The sequence below is a fragment of the Ambystoma mexicanum genome, chromosome 12 (assembly GCF_040938575.1).
Source record: "Ambystoma mexicanum isolate Mex_15411 chromosome 12, UKY_AmexF1_1, whole genome shotgun sequence".
NCBI lineage: Eukaryota > Metazoa > Chordata > Amphibia > Caudata > Ambystomatidae > Ambystoma > Ambystoma mexicanum.
The window spans coordinates 52,896,045-52,916,659 of NC_090936.1; the positions used below are offsets into that span (position 1 = coordinate 52,896,045).

The 20,615-nt window shown below is 44.8% G+C and overlaps 1 protein-coding gene across 1 annotated transcript in view; it reads right to left on the bottom strand.

Moving 5' to 3' along the window:
- Window positions 1–20,615, bottom strand: part of CTTNBP2 (cortactin binding protein 2) — a 592,842-nt gene that overhangs the window by 158,749 nt on the left and 413,478 nt on the right. The window contains exons 10-14 of the mRNA XM_069627945.1: window positions 13,643–13,918; window positions 11,090–11,185; window positions 10,516–10,595; window positions 742–828; window positions 545–644 (exon numbers count right to left, since the gene is read on the bottom strand). Coding sequence (XP_069484046.1) covers window positions 545–644; window positions 742–828; window positions 10,516–10,595; window positions 11,090–11,185; window positions 13,643–13,918 — 639 coding nt within the window. The remainder of the gene's footprint in view (window positions 1–544; window positions 645–741; window positions 829–10,515; window positions 10,596–11,089; window positions 11,186–13,642; window positions 13,919–20,615) is intronic.

The window sequence follows — 20,615 nt, forward strand, 5'->3', positions numbered from 1 at the left end:
CAGCCTCTCTGCAAAGCTGACCACAATTGATTTGAAAATATATTTTTTCTTTTCCAGCGCCATGTGGCTCCAAAAGCATGCAAAACAAAATATTAAGGTGCAAAAGCTGTACCCCGCAATCCTGTCCCATGTTAGAGTCACAATCCGTAGGACAGGAGTCAGCAACTTGTGGCTCTCCAGATGTTTTGGACTTCAACTCCCATCATCCTAAACCAGCAGTCAATAGCCAGATATCAGGGGAATTGTAGTCCGAAACATCTGGAGAGCAAATAGTTGCACACCCCTGACGTACGAGAACACAAGAAATTCAGAGCAAGTCCACATACTGTATTTAGCTGCTGGAGCTGACACCGGGGACCAGCTGCACGGAATGGGAATGGTTTCCAGCTTATTAAAGTTGCATGAACTTCTAGTAGCCAGAACACACGGATGCACAATGCACTTCTAGGTTTTTTTGATGCACTTCTAGGTTTTTCATTCCACTTACAGCGTTAACACATTTGCTGACGAGCAGTTCACATTATATCCAGAAGACTTCCCTTACCAGAACTGATGAATAATTCGGCAAGCTGTTCCTTGGAGAATTCCGCATCCACGTCCAGCGTAACTATTTCGCAGGCGAAACCCATGGCCACGTGCCTTTGCTGTGGTACACATAGAGAGGTTTAGTAAGAGCCGCTCCCCGGCGCCACGCTGGGCCGCACACGTCAGCGCGTCCCTCTGCACGCAGCCTTGCCCTACCTTCATGCACAGAGCGAGCTGCTGTGCGATGTACTCTTGCAAGCTTGCTTCTGGACCGTGGAAGATGACATTGTGGTACTGTTCCACCTAGTGGGAAAGCGGAGCAAAGGCCTGGTTAGTGCGAGAAAAATTACACAAGGATTTCAAAAGTTGCACCGTCAGCGGATGCTGGAATTTCACATACTCGGCTTCTGTATTCAGAACACAGTCACGTGTCCTTTTGCTGAGATATTTTCCATACATGGCAACATTCTGACGCACCTGGGAGGCAGGGCCATCTTAAGCACTTTGGGGGCCCGGGTCACAGACACCTCTGGGGCCCCCTCCAATAGACCAAAGGAATAAATGGACATAGAATATCTAGTGTGCCACGCCCCGTGTCACGATAACAACCATAGCTTGATCTGCCGCCACGCAGAGATCAAAATAAGCATGGTAAACTTCCTTTCAGATACCTTACACTCTTCATTCATGTAATCAGAGTGATAAACAAGTAGCATTTCAAGGGCAACATTAGCAGTCTACGCGTACTTGTGTTCAAGCATAGGTACAGCAAACATTTCATCAATAACAGCCACATGGAAGGTATACTGGGCATAGTATAACTGCAGGGCACAGATTCTGTGACAAAGATACACATAATACATAATAGTCTGATATAAGCTGCCTCAGATACAGCAAAAGTGCTCAAGAATGGATACAGACGACCAATGAGAAGCAAGGATAAAACTACACATACCGCAGCATAGAGAGTGGATGACGATTTGAAGATACCAGGAAGGTGTCTGTATCCAGACAGACTGAGATTAGAAGTGGGACATGGTTTTCAAGCAGTGTTGCCATTCGAGAGCAAAGAAACAGGTGGCTTTGGTGTGTAATATATCAATGCTCACTATCATTATAGAGGAAGCAACACTATATATAGCCAGTGAAACCATGAATGAGTCTTTTTTAAAGATCATACCATGACAACGAAATCACTCTGAAGAGCAATTTTGAAAGGTTTAGGGACTTGCAATTTTGACAAGTGAGATTAAATGAGATACCCAGGATCACACATTGATTAAGAGGTGTAGCTGGGATTTGTACCCACAATTTTTGCTCTTTACCAATGTATTTTCTAGTTTTTACCTTGAACTAAAATAATTCCATTTTACAGAACCGACTTGGAAAATATGAAAATCACATAACCCAATATAAACATTTTAAAAAACTAAACGTTATAGAAACATATTATTCAAAATGGGAATGATTTGAGCTTCACTGTCTGCATCATCAAGGAAAGTATGTAAATACCAGCATACTAATGGATGTGATCTTAAAAGATTTCAGATAGGGTTCTCTTTTCTATTGTAAAGCTTTAAATACACCCTAAACACAGGCTTGGGCAACAGTATTTAAAAACATGCAGAAAAACCTTTGCATTGTACGAAAAACCAAACCCTTTTGTTGTTACATAAGCAGACCTTAAAACATGCTGGTAAGAATCCTGCAATATCTGGTCTGTCTAGAACTCCTTCCACTCAAATGGCCTACATGATAGGAAAGATCAGGTAATTGGCCAAAAAATGCCACCAGTATGTGAGAAGAAAACCTTTTCATAGAAGGCAGTACAGTACTGTCAGTGATATAAGATTCGTCCAGGATCACTGTATCGCCTGCTGGCAAAGCCAGGATCCAAGCATGGATGCTTTGGTTCCACAGTCTGGAATTTGGATACATAAATAACTCTAACACTTTATTGTCATCATTGGAGGTGCCTGCCTATGTTTTACAACTCCCCATCTAAACAAACCAATGTCTAAACCATCACCATACTGATGCTATGTTAATTTCTATAGCAAACGCTATCTAGTGCAGGTACATTGTATCACCAAAGTACATTTACATGCAGGTTTAACATCTTCATACATTGGAAACGCTGAGTCGGCCTTGCTGGAATTTGGTATTGTAATCTTGCATGTGACCGCATATCTCTCCAATGAGTGCTTACAACACTGAGATATCCTCTGAACCATCGGGACACTCAAATGTGTCAATATGTATGTCAACTTTAGCTTTTGCACATGATCAATATAATCCCTACAAAAAGGTGAGAATGATACAGGTGTTGTGCCATGTAAACTATGTATACCACAGTGAACATAGCATTACAGGATGAAAAGATCATAACAAAATGTACGTGTCAACAACAGACCGAAAATAGGTTTAGCCTTAGAAGCACACCATAGAAAATCCTGATCTGTGATACTGTTGACTTAGGTAAAGTGAATTTTTTTTTTATACTTCTCCTTCCTGGGGCCCCCTCCAAGGTGGGGGCCCGGGGCAAGTGCCCCTTTTGCCCTCCCATAAAGACGTCTCTGCTGGGAGGGAGATTTCACCAGGGAAATCGGGAGATGTAAATTTCCCCATAGGAATACATTGGGGATAGAATGATGATAGGTGGGAGAACGCGGAAAATAGCTAAATCGGGAGGGTTTGCATGTATGATATTCAGACGTAAGGATCCAGCAAATCTAACATTTGCACCGGAGCCCATTGATGTAGCACGGTGGTGTGCACCTTTTTTCATTTGAAACATAATAGGAAACGTTCCTCCTTTCTTGGGTAAGTTCCAATTATTAACAATTTAATTAATGTCCTGAAATGAAAATGTTTATTTATAGGGGGGGGCTGCTGGGAATAAGAAATCTCCTGGGTTACCAACCCCCCTTCTCCTGCAAGGACCAACACTCCCTCCCCCCGTCGCTGGTGGGATCCCACAGTTAATCATTCCCATTTCCAGCCCAGGCGACCGCCTAATTTCGATTATGTGTTTTATGCCATGCTTGCTTTTTGTCTCCCTCTGCTCTTCCGTAGAACTGTTCAAATTGCCCCCCCTCTAGTTTTGTGAATAGAGGCCATCTGCAGAAACTGCACTTCCAACAATGTCTGATCCCACATGAAATTGCGCAACACTCAGTAATTTGTGCCCGACCTGGTAATGTGCAGCCATTTTTTGGAATCATTGCTCCCTGTTGAAAAGTCTGTTCCACGGTGGAAATTGCTGCTCAGTTCCTCAACTTGACACCCCTTCCTGTATTGCTGCTGCCCCTCTTCCAACCTCCCGATTCAGTCCAGAAAACACCATGCCCTTTGAAAGTACAGTGCCATTCTAACATAGATGACCCATGAAAATACTGTCCTACATGAAGTGTCTGCCCCCTTCTTAAAATGCTGCTGCAGCTGAAAATGACCATTCCCAAAATTGCTCTTGCCAGGACCTTCTCTTCCTGAAATTAATTACCAATCCTACTGAAACTATAGTTCCATTTTAAAATTGTTGACTATTAATTAATATACAGACCCTTTACGAAATCGCTGGCCCCTTCTAAAAATGATTGCTTTTTCTGAAAATGCTGTTCAAGAATTGAAGGCCAGGAAGGTACAGAAATCTCCGGTTCCGAGACCTGCAAGAGAGCTATATATAAGAGAGTGACCTAAGAGCCATCTACGCACGGTACTTCGTCTCACCCCTCTGGGGTGTGACTTAGTACCGTGCCTGGATCTTTGGTTATAGGTTGGGGTGGACAGGGGGCTGGGGTATTATCACACGCTACTTGATGCTTCACCCAGGGTTAGCACGTGAATCATCTACTGCCCGACCCCACCTCTGTGCCTTTTGTCTGGAAAGGGCTTGTCACAATTGATAGGAATATACCTCAGTCTCTTATTTTTTTTTTTTAAAAGGCTGCAAGCATGGGTAGGTTATGTGCACAAAACCTTTACCCGGTTTAGTGCTACAAAGAATCCCAAAGATCATTCCATATAGAAGTGGTGGGACCTCGATCTCTCGTGAGGTGTTCTTGCATGGCACTCCTAAATCCGGATAGGGCAATACTGGAGGAGGATATTTTACCAAGCCTTGCCTGTGAAGATAAGGCTCTCCAAGAAATGCCAGAAACTAGCCAACCCATGTTCTCTCCAGAAATATTGTTTCCTCTCTTGACACAGTGTGTAAAGGCGTTCAAAGCATTTGACATACTTATATGAGTAGGGCATTGGGTGTAGACAGGTCATGGGGATCCAGGGTAGCAGTCCTGCTCCCTGTAAAAGCAGACTGGAGTTCCAAAATGGTGGCCGGCATTGATCAAGGTTCAGGCCGTGTCTCCATGAAAAGCATGGCGGAGGCATTGGAAGCAGCAGGTGAACTGCAAACAAACATAGCTTAACCAATCTGTTTCCAAGCCAAATAAAGCACCAGATGGAGAAAAGTGTGGAAGTGTGGGCTGTCCGTACTATATAACCCTCATACATTGTGACAATAGAGCGGGAGTTCTGAGGTGGGAAAGGAACTTTGGAGAGAGAGGTGGAGACAGGAAGAAGACATGTGGATTAGGGAGGATGTAGTTCGGAGAGGGGCGGTGAGAAGGATGAAGAGAAGTCTGATGTAAAAGATTGAGAAGGTGGTGAGGAGGAACCACAGGATAAGGGAGGTTGTCATGAGGAAGGAGTGAAGGATTCAGGTGGAGAACAGTGAAGAAACGTTGAGGAGAAACAATAGTAGAAGTGAGGCAGCTGGAGGGAGAGCTGAGGAAGGAGCATAGCAAAGGTTGGTGGTAACATCAAGGAGGATAATAAGTATATATTCGGGAGGAGATGAGAAGTGACATTGGGCCTCATCATAGCCTTGGGGGTATCCTCGCTTTACCGAGATACTGCCAACGCTATTAGTGTTACCGCTACTCGTTCCGGCGCTATTAGTGCCGGATTCCAGGTAGTGGTAAGGCAGTAATTGGCCATTTTTAAATATTGCTGGCAGTAATAGCGCCGAAAAGGGCGGAAATCTCAAAGTTTCCGCCCAAATCCAGAATTCGACGGAGTGGTAATGCAAGAGAAATAGGGTTACCGCCACATTTTTGCCACTCTGCCCAATTGAGGCCCATTGGATGAGAGAAAGAAAAGTGAGTTAAAAAGGAGGTTGTAGGAGAAGAGCATAGAGAAGTAAGAGAGGAGCTGTCACGTCCTAAGTTTGAAGGTAGTGAGTTAAGGAGAGGTGGAGATACGAGGATGTGGTGCAGTGCCATCGAGGCAGGACTGACAGAGAAAGGAGGAGGAGGAGCAGGAAAGGACTGGTTAGATACCAGACGGTTGCAACTCTTCAAGGAGGTAGACAAGGATGACATGTTGAGTGCTAGATCCAGGAAGACAGGGAGGAGGAACTGGCACTTTGACCCAACCTGTAGAGAAATTAAACTGGCCAGCCCCCTGATGAAAGCTTTGAGGCTTATCCTGTTCAAAACCAGGCCTAACTTCTGCCTATTAGCCAGGCATAGCGTGCAAACATGCAGGCCTGGACACTCCAGTGAGAGATCTTCCCAGAAGGCGACAAGTAGAGGACTTGAATCTACAAAAGGAAGAAATAAGAAACAAGTGTGGGGACACTCAAACCCCTAAGACTGTGAGTGACTGAGAAGTGTGGCTATGTTGGGAATGGAAGCCTGGATTAAGGAACTATGAAACCCAGAACAAAATTTGAACCCAGAGACCTGGTTAAATTCAGAGATTTGCTGTTTTAACCCCCAACGTGAAGGCAGCCCGTTGTTGCATTCCATTTTTCCAATTTAGCCCACCCCATATTAGAAAGCTGCACGTTCAAGGACGGCTTCCGTACATGGATCCACTGCTGACCACGCCCCTCACTGCTGATAACACCAGGACGGCCCGCCAGCCAGGGTGAAAGCCTGTGGGTTCAAGTGCGCAGGTGTTTGGCTGCCGCTGGATGTTCGGCACCTGAGGGGGGTGAGTGATTGCAATGAGTAGCATCCCGCAGAGAATACACTGGAATACCCTTCCTATTAATATCAAGATGGAAACGTCCTTCCCATCATTTAAAAAGTCACTAAAAACCTGGGTTTTTAATACATTTTGACATGATTACAGAACCTAACCCATGCCATTGCATATAACCGCTAGAAAATGATTACTGTATTATCTCTGTTATTGCCTTATTATGTTCTAAGATTGTATTTGACACTGTCTGTAACTATGCCGTGATACCTCAGAGTCTGGCCGTATAACAAATGTAATAAATAAAATAAAACAGCACCATGCAGCGACCCAGTGATCCAACACTTCAGCGATTGAAGGGGACCGCCACCTACCCATTTTCCGGGGAAGAAGTTTCAAGCACAGAGGTGCCGAGTGGAGGTGAGGAGTGCGATCAGGGGAGGAGGGCCACCGAAGTTTCCACCTGGTATTGCCCTGCTGGCCTGCTGTTGCTCATCGACCGTCTTTGACTATCTATGCCTGTTGCCTACATTCACTTGGGCTGTTTGACTGTTCTGCTGACTGTTATTTTGCTTACCTGCCCCACCATGGCAACGATAGCTGTGGCCACTGATCTCATTGCCTCATCCCCCCGAGGTGCCCTTTGTTTTTCATCTGCCACTCCCTCTCTGTAACCAGCACACTTTTCCGTCTGTGCCGCAAGACCAATTGGAGCTTAAGCCTAAGCATAGGTCCCTGGCGCTGAAAAGAATTCGATGGGCTTGCCCACTGATTCCTGAGGGCGAATGTGCTGCTGCTAAGAGGGAAAAGCCCAGCAGCATCTTCAACTTTTCTGGGGGTACCTATCCCCTGCCCAAAGAGGTTTACCAGTTCAGACATTAAACACAGCTCCCCCAGCCAATGTCCACTCAGATTAAGACTCCCCTGCCTTCACCTCAGCTTCCCTCTTGACTCCTACGGTGCTTGCATTGGCCCACCCCTGTTTGCTGGATTTGCCCAACCTCGAGATGGAGAATCGGCTTCCTACGCCCCCCTTTGACAGCACCTGCTAGGACCCTCCACTTGGGCCGGTTACCACACCTCTCTGTCCTCCTTTCCAATGCACCCCTGGATCCCTTTGGATTTAGTGAACATGGAGACTGTGACTGAGGTTGCACTTGAAGACAAGTACTCTCCCAGCTTCACCTGCAGTACCCGGAGTGAGACCATTCCATCTACATTCTCATGGACCAATTCTTTTCTCCGCTTAACCCCATTTAGGGCCCCCAAGTGAACCGCACCGGGCACCCAACCCTCGGCAGATCTACTTTTGAAGGAGGAGCATCCCGTTCGGGGATGAAGCTGTGAACAGGTGTCTATAGAACTGCAAGTTATCAAAAAACGGATACTGGAGTTGATAGCCGCCCAGGGAAAGGAGGAGGGGCTTCCCAGGGGGAGTCCCCATCATTCTGCTGGTGCTAAGGGCCCCTGATATCTACCCCCAGAATGCCCTACCAAATTGGTGGAACTGGGCTCCTTGTTTCTTGAAGAGAGGGACGCCTGCCCTGACCCAACATCTGTGAATGCAACCACGACCCATGCCCCGGCAATGGCCCCTGGACCGTCTAATGCCCTTGGGCATGCAACGCAGCCCATAGTTGAGCATCGATTGCGGCATATAACACCTAAGGGTCTTAGCAAGCCCCCCAGTACCGGGGTACCGCCAACCTTGGAGTTCCATGAACACAATATATCGGGAACCCAGGACCAAATTGAGAAAGTGATTAGAGCTCATAGCCAGTGTCATAGGAGGAGAGAGACAGTGGGATACGCGGATGGGAAGCCAAGTAAAGCTACAGTGTTCTTACATGGGGTACCCAAATTGCAACCCAATAGGCTAGAGCCAAGGGACGCTCTTCTGAATAAAGTATTTTGGGATCAGAGAGTGGCCAAGGGCGTCCTGGGATGAACTGTGTAGCATGTTTGAACCGCCAATAGTGGGATCGTAACCAGCCAGCACCCCCTTTTAGGAAGTGTTGACTTTCCTGAAACCACACTAAATGTTCATGTTTTATCCGGTGCAAACCTTACACCTTTGGGGCCAAAGTCAACTGAGAATTGCCTGTGGTATTCTGACTAGTGCTATTTGGGGGCTTAATTTTACCTTATTTTTATTTCTTTTGTCCCATTTTGGGTTGTTGTTTAAGTTCAATTTCATGTACACCAAATGATGTAATGTGGAAAATCAAGCAAATGTTTTGTGGCAGGATGTACCTTGCGGTAAGATGTACTTTGTTGGACTGATGGCCGAATAAAGTTATTTGGATTGATTAGAGGGCAGGGAGGCAAGGGAGGAGGGTGACAGAACCATGAGAGTTGTCTAAGGAGATTCTATCCTGGGTCTTGGTAAAAATATTTAGGCCCAAGAGAAACCACTGTGCAGAATTCCTATGCTGACTTATCAAGGAAAATGGGGATGTGATTGCGGGGCATTTATTTAATTTGGCTAATTTTGTAACATCTTTCAATACATCTTCATTTCCTCCATATCTGTGTCTGTTGTTGACTCCACTCGTCTTCTTGACAGGGCGGCTTGGACCTTAGAAATCCCATATACATTTACTGCATTAGAATGTCGCAGACACGAATGCCAAGCTCTACCCTGCTTAAGATACCACAACTGTCTATGCAAAAGGGGAGGGGCATAAAGTAATCAAGCAAAACGTTCTTACAATTCCCAGTCATGCCTCATTACTATTTTTTGGTAACAAAGCCAATAACGTATCTTCCGAGTGGTAGAACGTTACAAAAATGTCAGCCGATAACAGATAGGCTTGTCTGGTGAATGGCCTCCAACATATCAATTATTTACCGTTGATTAAAGGGATTCCCTGGTGCAAATCTTAGATTTTCATACAAACGTACAATTGCTGCTATGATGTCCTGCTATGATGTCCTCCGTTGTTGATTGTAGCAACACCGTGTTCATATCAAGTGTTGTCTTGCTAGGTCACTTGGTGTAATTTCTTGTGCTAGAGCCTAAACTAGAAAATGTGGCTTTCATGCAAGTTAGTTATGCTATGTGTAGTCCCTTCTTCCTTTCCATGAAGGTCTTGTGTTCATGCCTCTGCTGTGCCTATTTAACCCTTTTAGGTTCCTCCGCACCGGTTCACGGTGTAGATCCTGAACAACGTGATAGTCCTGTTTGTCTTTAACTCTTTGTTGCCACACTCTGGCATCTAGACGTATGCATTTTGTAAGGCCGATAGACCTTGGAGGCCACCAAAGAGATGGCCAGATGAGTCTGAGATCCAATGCAGAACAATCATACAATCAGTCTGGTCTCTTGTCCTACACTCTGGTTGGCATCTGATTACTTTGTATACTTTCCACCACCCATTAACAGCCGCCACACTTCTCTGAACTGTTTTGTAGCGGGTCAGAGTGCTAACTTTTCTCTGCTGAAGTGCTGGTCTTTGTGCCACTGCTCAGCACTCCCCATCCAATCTTGTCCCTTAAGGCCACAAACACGTCAGGTTTCAAGGGTACAAGGTAGTCTTTCCTCTACAAAAAGGCAGACGGGGACCAGTCAAGCCAGTTGAAGACATTCTGGGGGTTCACTGTTATCTAACTAGAAACCCATTTGGGACAAACTAGTGTTTCAGTTTCACCCACAATAGTAGGTGTTCTGTGTTTGTACTGTGCTCCTTATAACTATAAGTAAGTCTGAATATAGAGTTTCTATATGTCTCACACTGCCAAAAGGCATCCCAAGAAAAAGAGACACATTCTGATCTACACACCTTCTCTTCCAATTTTGAATATTTTTGCAAAACAAGAGTAATTGTCAAGAGTTACAAATGTTTATTGACAGGGGAAGTAATGGAAAACTCAAGGCCAGAGGAGCACCATGTGACCTAGTGGTTTTAGAATAAACAGAACAGCCCTTGCATAGTGCATAAGAGGACACGCGGCTCATTCTGCCAGACCGGTCTGCAGCATAATGCACTGTAAGTGGAAACTCACCAACCGAAGACAATTCTGCAGCGTTTGCAGAGGGATCATCGATGCATAGGCCACATTGTGCAGGCAGCCGTCTTCTGGACCTAGAAACATACAATGCATGAGTTAAATGTCAGCCTAAATGTCTAACCAAAAAATAAATGTAGGTTTTTCCATGTCTGCGTCACCCAAACAGTGCATGAAATCTGTAGGACTCTGTGCACTGGCAGCTCAGCTGTAATGACTTTCACATTCTTAGCAGCTAATTTTATTTTCTGCGATTCCCGCCCTCAGCCTAGAACATTGACATTCTCTATGGCACTGCGCGCAGTGGGTGTCTGTGGAGATAATCACCACCGTGGAAGATTAGTGTCGCTCCGCGGCACATCACGCCTGCAATGCCATGATTATCGTCTTTCAAGAAAACCCATTCTAGGTCTTTTTTCCTTCACAGATAAAATCATGAAAAGGATTGCATGACACTGCCAGAAAACAAGGAACCCTGAAGCATTTAACAAATGAGAGAAAATAAATCCCCAACGGCTGGATTCCGACACAACGTTGCTCTACTCGAATCATTCTCAGTGAAGACCCTTACCCAGTAACTCAACAGTTATATGCTCAGCACTGCTGTTCTTTAAAATCTCCCAAGGTGAATTGGTGAAGATCTGACCTGGAGTCCACGAAACGTTGCCTACAAAACAGATACATCGGAGACAGGCAATGTCAGGAGCAGTAGAACATCTGTACCTCATGTCTTATGTTTATACAGAAGTATTTTATCTAGGGCTGCAGCTCTGATATTTGACTCAATTTAAGGGATATCTATGCCTGTTGCGATTTCCATAGGAAAGCATTGATGACGTGGCAGTGAAAGCGTTAAACACAGAAAACGAAAAAAGACTATACATCCAACAACAATAGTCCAGTTCGGCCAAGCCATAAAACAAATTTATACATAAATACATACATATGTATGCATGTATGTTTTATGGTCTGGCCAAAATAAGCAATTGTTGTCGGCTAAATATATCCAAATAGGAACCCCTTCCATGCCCCAACATCATAACGTCAAATACAATGTGAACTCTTTACATGATATCTCATCCACCCGCTCCCAAAGCCATGACCACCACTGGACTCTTAAGATCTGTGTCTCAAGCTGGGCATTCATCAATGGCAAGAGGTGCCCTCAAAGGGTTGATACCAAGGGAAGGACAATTCTGACGGTTTGATGAAGGAGGGGAAGACATAACGAAGCCTATAATCCCCACCTCCTTTCAGAGGTTCTATACAAGATTTATAAAGCCCTCTTGTTCATAGACCTTGATAAGAGGATTTAATAATAGACCAGCATCCTTGGAGTTACATTTCTGCAGACAATATATTGTGGACACAGCTTATTAGGGAGTTTCAAGAACATGACATTACCAAGTTAATGCTAAGGAAATGTCTTTGACCAAATACTCAAAATTGAAATTCCCCTAGTGGAGAGGGAGTTACACAGCAATTAAAAGTTAACTTGTGCCTGCAAAACAGCGTGACTGCTGTCTAAGATTAATCCTTAGATGGACCAGCCTCTTAATATGTGCTATTTCTGTCACTTTGTCGGGCCAATTTCCTGGCATGATGGCAGAAAAAAGTAATTGTACTCTATGGGCTGCCATTTGAACAATTTCAAGCTAAGGTTAGACTGGCACCAGCAATATACTGCATTATTACTTTCATAACATTGCAGCAGCAGAGAGGTCTAACCCTGCTACAGGGACTGCTAGCATGACAGTGTTGAAGGAAGAAATGTGCATTGTGGCATTGTGGTGTGGTGCTTGACCATGCACATTGCTATTTAAGTTGTGATCCCATAGGAGAGTAGGTGTTGTGGTGAGGCATTGTACATGAGTTGTGTGCCATAGTGCGGAGGGCCTTGTCCAATTGATACAACTGTGTGCCAAGGATCCGTGAAAGTGCTTAAGTATTTCCCTCATTTGGCGAAGTGTTTACATCGCAGACTGTTGTGCCTTTTTAACAAATGTGGGCTTTGATTACATAGGCGACAACAAGACATTGCACGATCAAATGGATAAGAGTGGCACACATGTCCATTCTTAAATAGTCTCTGTCAACAAACTAATGCAGCAGTTTGCACGGTGCATGGCTACAGGGCAGCATGAGGTTGGATATGCCAGTTGCCAATTTTGAATGCGTGTGGGCCCATGGGAGGCTAAGCAGCTTTGCAGATGAGGCGCACAGAGAGAGAGCAGAGGGGATACAACTGTGCCCTGGTTCGGGTTAGGTTTTGGATCAGATACACACCGAGCAGGAAGCATTAGCAGATAGGTTTAACATGTGGAGGTAGGGCGTTGGTGTAACCGGCATCACGCCTGCATGCGAAACGAACAATAGGGATACATGTGCATCTTAAGGGGGAAAGCATAGAGACCCATTTTGTCTTGGCTTGAACGAATTCCGTGCTAGAGTTCAGTGCTGTATTAGGTCTGGACAGGGGGGCCTGAATGGAAAATGGTGAGTTTGTAGTGAAGTGCCATGCTTGCTTGAGCGTGTATTAAGAGGAAAAGGGTACAGATGGGTAAGTGTTGTACATTAGGTTAGGGGTGGGGGAGCGGAGGGGTTTATGAGAAAGGAGCTGTGGATTGTGTGGGATGAGGACGTTGGAAGGGGATTGCCTCGGATAAGCCCGGGCGCTGCACAGTGTTCCCTGCATGGCATGAGAGAGTTGGGTGGTGGAGGGAGGGCAGGGCACATAATAAAAGTGGGCACAGCGGACCCACACAAGTGTTTTACCGCAGTGTCAAAGTCAGACCCAAGAAACCATGCTTTGACAAAAATGGCCTGCAGTGAAATCACATGAAACCAGGATTTTCTGCCCCATTAGTGGGTGGGTGAACTATTTGGCCTCTCTTTTCTGGTTCAGGATTCTAATGGCGACGGCCCAGGAGTTGAATGCATCCATGAGTCAGTTGTTTGTGTGTTATGTAAAGGTTCTTATAAGGCGCACTGTTGCTACCTGCATGATCTCTTGGCACTCTGGCGGATCTGCGTATGGGGAGGCCAACTGTCTTTGCCAATAGGCTAACGAGTCTCGCTCTGTGCACTGCTGAAAGGTACGGTTGACATGGAAGTGGTAGGTTACCTAGCTTGACTGACGCTACGCTGTCCATGGTCAGCCCAATGATGGAGTCGGCTTTGTCCTCAGCAATCCAGTCTTCTTCTGTGCCCCACTCATCAGCCGCGACTTCATGGAAATGACGCAGAAGCGCCTGGCTCACCGTTCTGGAAAATTCTCCCCATGTCATTCGCCTGCGGATGCCCAGAGCACAGACTGTATTTTCACTCTCACTGTAATCAGTGCCGCAGTATACACGGCTCTTTTCATCAAGCGAAACGCGCAGATGCACTTTAAGAACATCTGTGAACACAAAAGGGAACATTCATTAAATGCGTTCATACATACATTAAAAACTGCAATTTAGTAGCTAAAGATAGGCTGCGGAATACACTACACATGTGTTGTCGCTGTCCTTAAAAAGAGAGCAACGAAAAGCTACTTGCTGCCGCTCCAGCTAGAAACCAACTATCAAATCATAATATTTTATATGAATGTTATTTGGTATGAACCTCCAAGTATTAATAAGGCGTCAAAAATGGATTTTACTCTTAGTGAGCAAGAAATGGCATGCCGGATGCATGTGGAAAAATGAGCGGGCAAGTGAATTTTATGCCTGGCTAGTAGCCAGTAACTTGAAATGTGTACCTCTCATCCTACAATAGGTCAGGAGGGGGCCTTACCATGAGCCGCAACATTTGAACGTTACTTTCATGTATTGCCTCTCTAGAAACATTATGCTTGTATTTTCTTTTTTTTTTACTTACAAACTTTTCTCAAAAACTTCTTTCCCTTTGTCATGAGTGAGTTTCAAAAAATGAAAATAGCTGGGTTTGAGGGAGCCATGGGAAGAGGCGGTGGGATGGGTTTGTCCCAAACATCAAACAAGAAAAAAATAGAAGGGAAAATATAAAACGGGCCAAAAGTCAATGAAAAAATAAATTTAGAACAAGTTATTATTTCCCAGAAATTATAGTAAAGACAATCCATATAATACAAAAATCTAATTATTCTAAAAGCAAATCCTGAGAAGCAACACTCGAGAAAGATGCTTACAAAAGAAATGATCACAGAGGCCCATTAACCTGCTTTTCAGTGATCACCTCCTGGGTCCATCTTGGGCCCTCTCACTCCACCACCTCTCTCTCCATGTGGTGTTCCCCAGGGGTCTATCCTCTCACCCTGGCTCTTCCATGTCTACCTGGTCCCTTTTGCCCACCTGATCTCTACCTTCTCATCTAACTTTCAGTGTTAAGCGAATGCCACACCGGTCTCTTTCAGGCTCTCCTCAGCCTCCTCTCCTCTCTCGCTCATTCCTGACGGTCTATCCGCTATTCAGGATTTGTGCACCACCAATGATCTCTGCCTTAATGCCAGTAAGACGGAGATCCTTCTCATTGGGACCCTTGCTCCCGCTTTCCCTCTCTCACTCTGGCCGTCCAACCTGGGCCCTCTTCCTACGCCTTCATGTGAGACAAAAACGTTGGTGTAATCTTCGATTCCACACACTCCTTCTCTCCTCACATCATAGATCTTGCCAAGAAAGCCCACTACCAGCTACACCTCCTCAGAGGTATTCTTCCTTTTCTTACTTTCCCCCAGAAGCTCACTGTGTCCAGAGGCCTGGTTCTCTCTAGGCTGGACTACTGCAACAGCCTCTTTCTCAAACTGCCTTCCTCTACTCTCCGCAACTAATCCAGAACAGGACTGCAAGACTTATCCTTTGCCTCAAGCCCAGGGACCATATCTCTCGAGCCCTAAAATCTCTCCACTGCCTCCCGGTGGCTGCAAGGATCAAGTTCCAGACCCTCTGCATCACCCACAGGGCTTTCTGGGGCCAGGGCCCGCACTGCTTCAAACTCTCTCTTCCAAAATACCTTCCTTCTCAAGCACTTCACTCAGCTACCTCCAACTGTCTGACCCTGCCCCTCTTAAACTTGAACCGTACCACCTGAAGTTCCAGAAGCTGCTCAAGTCCTTCCTTTTCTCCTCTGCTTTCTCTAGCTCTCTCCCCTGCTGATCTACCTGCCTGCTGCGCCGAGTGATTGCTTGGCTACCCCCAGGGTCTCACTGGGTACCAGGCTCCTCCATGATCAGTCTCCCCTGCACTGCCTCCGGGCCTACCTATCACTTATGGGTTTTAATTGTAACTTCTTCAGCCGCCTGCCTCCTTGCACTTACCCAGAGCCGCACTGCCCTGGCTGCACTCACTCAGAGCATTGCTGCCCTGATTACACTTTCCCCTTCCTGCTGCCTGGCACCCCCACCTCTCTCTTCCCCCTGCAATTTTGCACTGTCACACTTGTATGATCTGAATGACACAAGGCCTAGTAAGTCGCGACTAGAAACACTTGCGATATCTAGAAACTCAACCGCACCCTTTCTTGACACAAACACTTTTTCACAGACCGATTACCATAAAAGACGATGGACTGATTCAGGAAATTGCTGAGAAGTACAGACACACAACTTCCATTCCCTTTCCCCATAGAGATAAAAGGCAGAGCATGAAAGCAAACTCCGAGCAAGGCCAAATGCATGAGGAAGCAGCTATACCAGGACGGCAGTCCAAACGGAGGAGAAAGGCAGAGAGACCTGAAAGGACGAGGAGGCAATTACCTTTGCCCTTTTCAACCCAGACCCGCAGAGCCTCTGGGAAGGGAGATGTAAGACTGGGAACTGCAGCTGGCGAATGGCGCGAAGGATGTCAACGGTACATGGAACCCTCCCGCTCTGATAACCAGGGCGGGGAGAAGTGGTTGCCATCGTGGTACCGTCCTTGACTCCAAAGGTAGGAGATGGCAGCCGGTGAGTTGGAAAGAGCTGATAATAGATCAGACCGTGTTGGGCTCAAGTTTGTGAAGAGTAACATTGTATGAAGAAAGAAGACAAAGGCACAAAGGCCTTTTGTAAGCAAAATTGGTAGAGTGGTCTGATGGAGGACTCTGCCGAATGCCCCACTCCTGAACAAGGAGAATGTGTTGAACTGTGAAATCGAAGTGGTCATACGAGAGTGAAGCAAACCCCCTTGTACAGTCGTAAGACTTTGGTTGTTGTTGTTGAATGAGGCCCTAGCGGAGGTCGGCGTGAGGTGTCGAGGTGGTCATACAAGGACCAAGCCAAACCATTTGTACAACCGAATGTCCTTGGCATGTTGCACAAGTCTTTGGTATGTTGTGGAGGCAAATGTGAACCCAACGGGGGGACGTCCACAGTGAATGGTTGGTCTGAGCCCGACTGAGGGAGGCTAACGTTGAGAGAAGGATAGGAGCCCGGGTGAGGGGGATTCAAGGGTGAAGAGTAGTCTGATGTGAAGATAGATGGAAGGAACTTTTGTTTTGTTGTTTATGAGAAATCAGGCCCTCAGAAGCAAGAGACATTGTATGAAAGATACTTGGACACAGAAGGTCCCGATATTGAGAAAATCAACTGTAACCTTGTGCTGGAGAGGCCCAGGAGTGTGCTGTGCTTGAGAGTCCCGCCTTGTCCCGTGCTAAAAATGTGGGGAAGGGAGACCTGGCCATAACATCCTGATTTATCATTTTGTGAACACTTCTTTTTTTTCTTGTGAACATTATCCTGCACTATTTTGTAGCATAGCGGCAAGGATTGGCAATTGTTTCTTTTTAGCATAGGCCCTGTTTATTTGACTAGACTCCACTAGGACTGTGTTATTATTATTTGATAGTCGTAGCTTGCTGCCATCTTAGATTTAGGTTTATATTAGGTGCTTATCTCACCCATTTTACAGTTTAATAAACACTGTTGAACTGTGATCATTTGTGTCTGTCTTAATTTGATACCATGCATTCCTTACATGTGCCCATACACCAGTCCCTTTGTATAACAAGGTTTGTAGAATTAAGGTGGCACACTAGCACTGGACATGCATCTGGTCTACAGTGAACACTGGTGTATTTTCTATACAGGAAGGTTGGGAGTGTGTGCCACAGCCAATATGGTTGGATCTAGAAAGTATGCTGCCTTTTTAGTTTGAGCCATTAGGTGGCGCTTGAACACAACCTATAAGCCAAAACTATTGCATTGGATTACAGGTAGGAGTGAGATGACATCTGAGGAGGAACACACATTAGTCCTCATTACGAGTCCAGTGGTAGCCGTGCCGGTAAAACCGGCATGCTGCCGCCGGACTCGTGCATTCTTTCGGCGCCTGGCTCCACGGAAACACTAGGGGATTATGCACCCGGTTTTCCTGGAAGTCAGGCGCTGGACAAATGTTAATCCCCATGGGGATGACTGGAGCACCAACACCGTTAATAACGGTGCCGGTGCTTCCCGGAAAGTCTGCAGGCGGGTGCCGTCCCGCCCGCCACGGCAGACCTGGCTGGCCGGACGGCAAGCGCCTGCAGACTTGGAGTGTGCCGGTCCGGTAACAACGGTGCTGGTAGGCTTACCGGCACCGTTGCTACCGGACCCGCATGCTCATAATGGGGCCCATTGACTGCCCATGGCCATGCATTAAACAAATCCTCAAACTTTAGCCTGCCAGCATTTTCTCTAAGCAGTCCGCTGAGAGTTAATGGCTTCATTGCAGATGTAAAGGGCTACTGGTGTAATAAAACAGTCTAAACCAAGTGTGCCTTCAGCCACTTGATTTATCTCTTTTCCATGCACTGAAGTCCTGTCAAAAACAAGCATGACAAAGCCAACAGTTTTGGCTTGTGTTACTGTATAGGCATTTGCCAGCGACTGACATCAAATGTCAAGGTAAAAAGTCCTTTTTCCAGCAGTTGCCATCTTATTGCTAGTTAGTACCGTTTTTTCAGTGCCTATCAAATGTCTATCCCATACCTCCACAAAAGCCCAAACAGTTAGCTTTGCCAATGCTTGTTTTATATGCAAATGCCATGAGGAAGAAATTATGCTTTTATTTAGAATGTTAGTTCATCTATGCATTTGATTAGCAGCTTGTTAGTGTTAGATAACAGGGCTGCACAACCCCCACATGTTTTCTACAGATTCTGGAAGGACGCCATTGGGAAAAGCAGTATTGTCAAGACCCCTAGCGGCGTAAAGGCTGTTGTTCATACCAAGTGTACTGTATATATATTGGCAATGTCCTGAGACTTTTAAAGGGGTGCTCTTAAGAATCTCATATTTTTTCAAGTAATCACCAGCAGTACCTTGGAGAACAGCAACAGACATGTACAAATATCTTACTTACTGCCAGACATGAGCCCTCCAAATGGATACTATGAGGAACTAATTTACATTTAATCTGTTCACGCTTGATTTTGTGTTCAAAACAACCATCACATCCAGGGATGAGGGCACTGCTTGTGCTACAAACCATCAATAATGGACTTGAATGAGGACTGTGGTAATAACACTCAATTCGTAGTCTTGAGCTACAGTGTAAATCAAGAGGACTACGTAGTAGTTGAAGGGTGCGATTTTGCATGGATATTTTGACCCCCTTTCCATTAGTCTTTCTTTTTCAATCTTTCCTTTTCTTTCTTTCTTATCTTGTGTTCAAGTTCCTCCTTAATATTTACGAATCCATCCCTCTTCGAAGACCCTCTATTGATCCCTTTGGTGCACTCTTTCTTTACCTCTCTTTCCCTCTATACACCGTTCTTGTTTCCTTTCCATCTATCCATTTATTTCTTACCTTCCTGCCATCATTTATTTTTCCTTGTTTAAATCTGTTTTTCAATCTCGTCAATTCTTTCTCATTTCACCAAGCCATCTTCTTCCTTCTCTTTCTTTCGATACAACTTTCTTAGTTTCCATTGTTTTTTTACATCTTTCCTCCTTGCCAAGTTTCTTTCTCTTTGTCTTTCCATCTACTCATTATGCCATCTTCATATATTTCCCTCCATCCTTCATGCCATCAATCTTCCTATCCATCTACCAATTTATCTTTTTCATCTATGCCTCCATCCCCTTTCTACTTCTTTCACCAAGCTATCTTATTTTTATTCATTCATTTTGGTCTTTCTTTCAATCTTTATAAATGTTTCTTTTTATTTAATTCATTCCATCTATCATCATTCCTTCTAGCTTTCTCTTTTAATGAATATTTCTGTCCTTGCATCTATCATCGTTTCCTTCCATCTTTCCATTTATTTTCTTGCCCTGTACACATTTTCTTGTAAAGTCTTGCTTTATAATTTGCAGCTTTACATGTTTTCTCATATCTGCTTTCCATATTTATTTCTTACTTTCTATCTTTATTTTTTCCATTTTTCTTTCCTTAGTTCCATCTTTTTCCTTTAAATAAGTTGTGCCTTCTTTTTTATGTTATTATTATGTACACTGTATTATTCCATACAAAACAATTTTCTTTTCCATCGTTCTTTACATTTTTCCATCTTGCTGTTCTTCAATGTTACCATTATTTTTTTCTTTCAATTTTTTCTCCTTTCTTTTCAACTATTTTCATTTCCATTGTTCTCAGTATTGTTCCATCTTTCCATCATCCCTTCTATTTTTATAGTTGGCCATCTTTCCCTTGCAGCTTTTCTTTTTTACTAGATGTTCCTTCTTTCCGGTTTTACTATTTCTTTTTTCAACTATCCATCCTAATTTCTTTTTGTTTCTTCTCTCGCTCTATGCCCTTTTCCCCTCCTCTTGCTATCTTGCTATTTCTCCATCCTCCTTCCCCTATAGGCCTATCGTACTTTTTCATCCACACTCTTTCTATTTGGAATCTTAGCATCCCCCTCTTACCTTCTTCTCTTTAAACATCAATGATTATATTATTTGGGGCGTATGTTCTGTAAATGGTCAGTTGCACCTCTTCTTGGGAGCATGATTGTGATTTCTTCCTTTTCAATAGTAATTTGTGAGACCTTGGGGGCAAGTGCTGTACCTTATTTGAGATGTAAGATACTAGACAGACCAATGCAGAGGTAGCTATGGGTTTTCCCCTCACTTTCTGCAGTGACATTTCGGACCTCTGTTTTGATGGTGGAGATATATGTTATGTTATGTTGATGGTTTTTTATACTGCGCAAATCACTACTGTAGTGGTTTC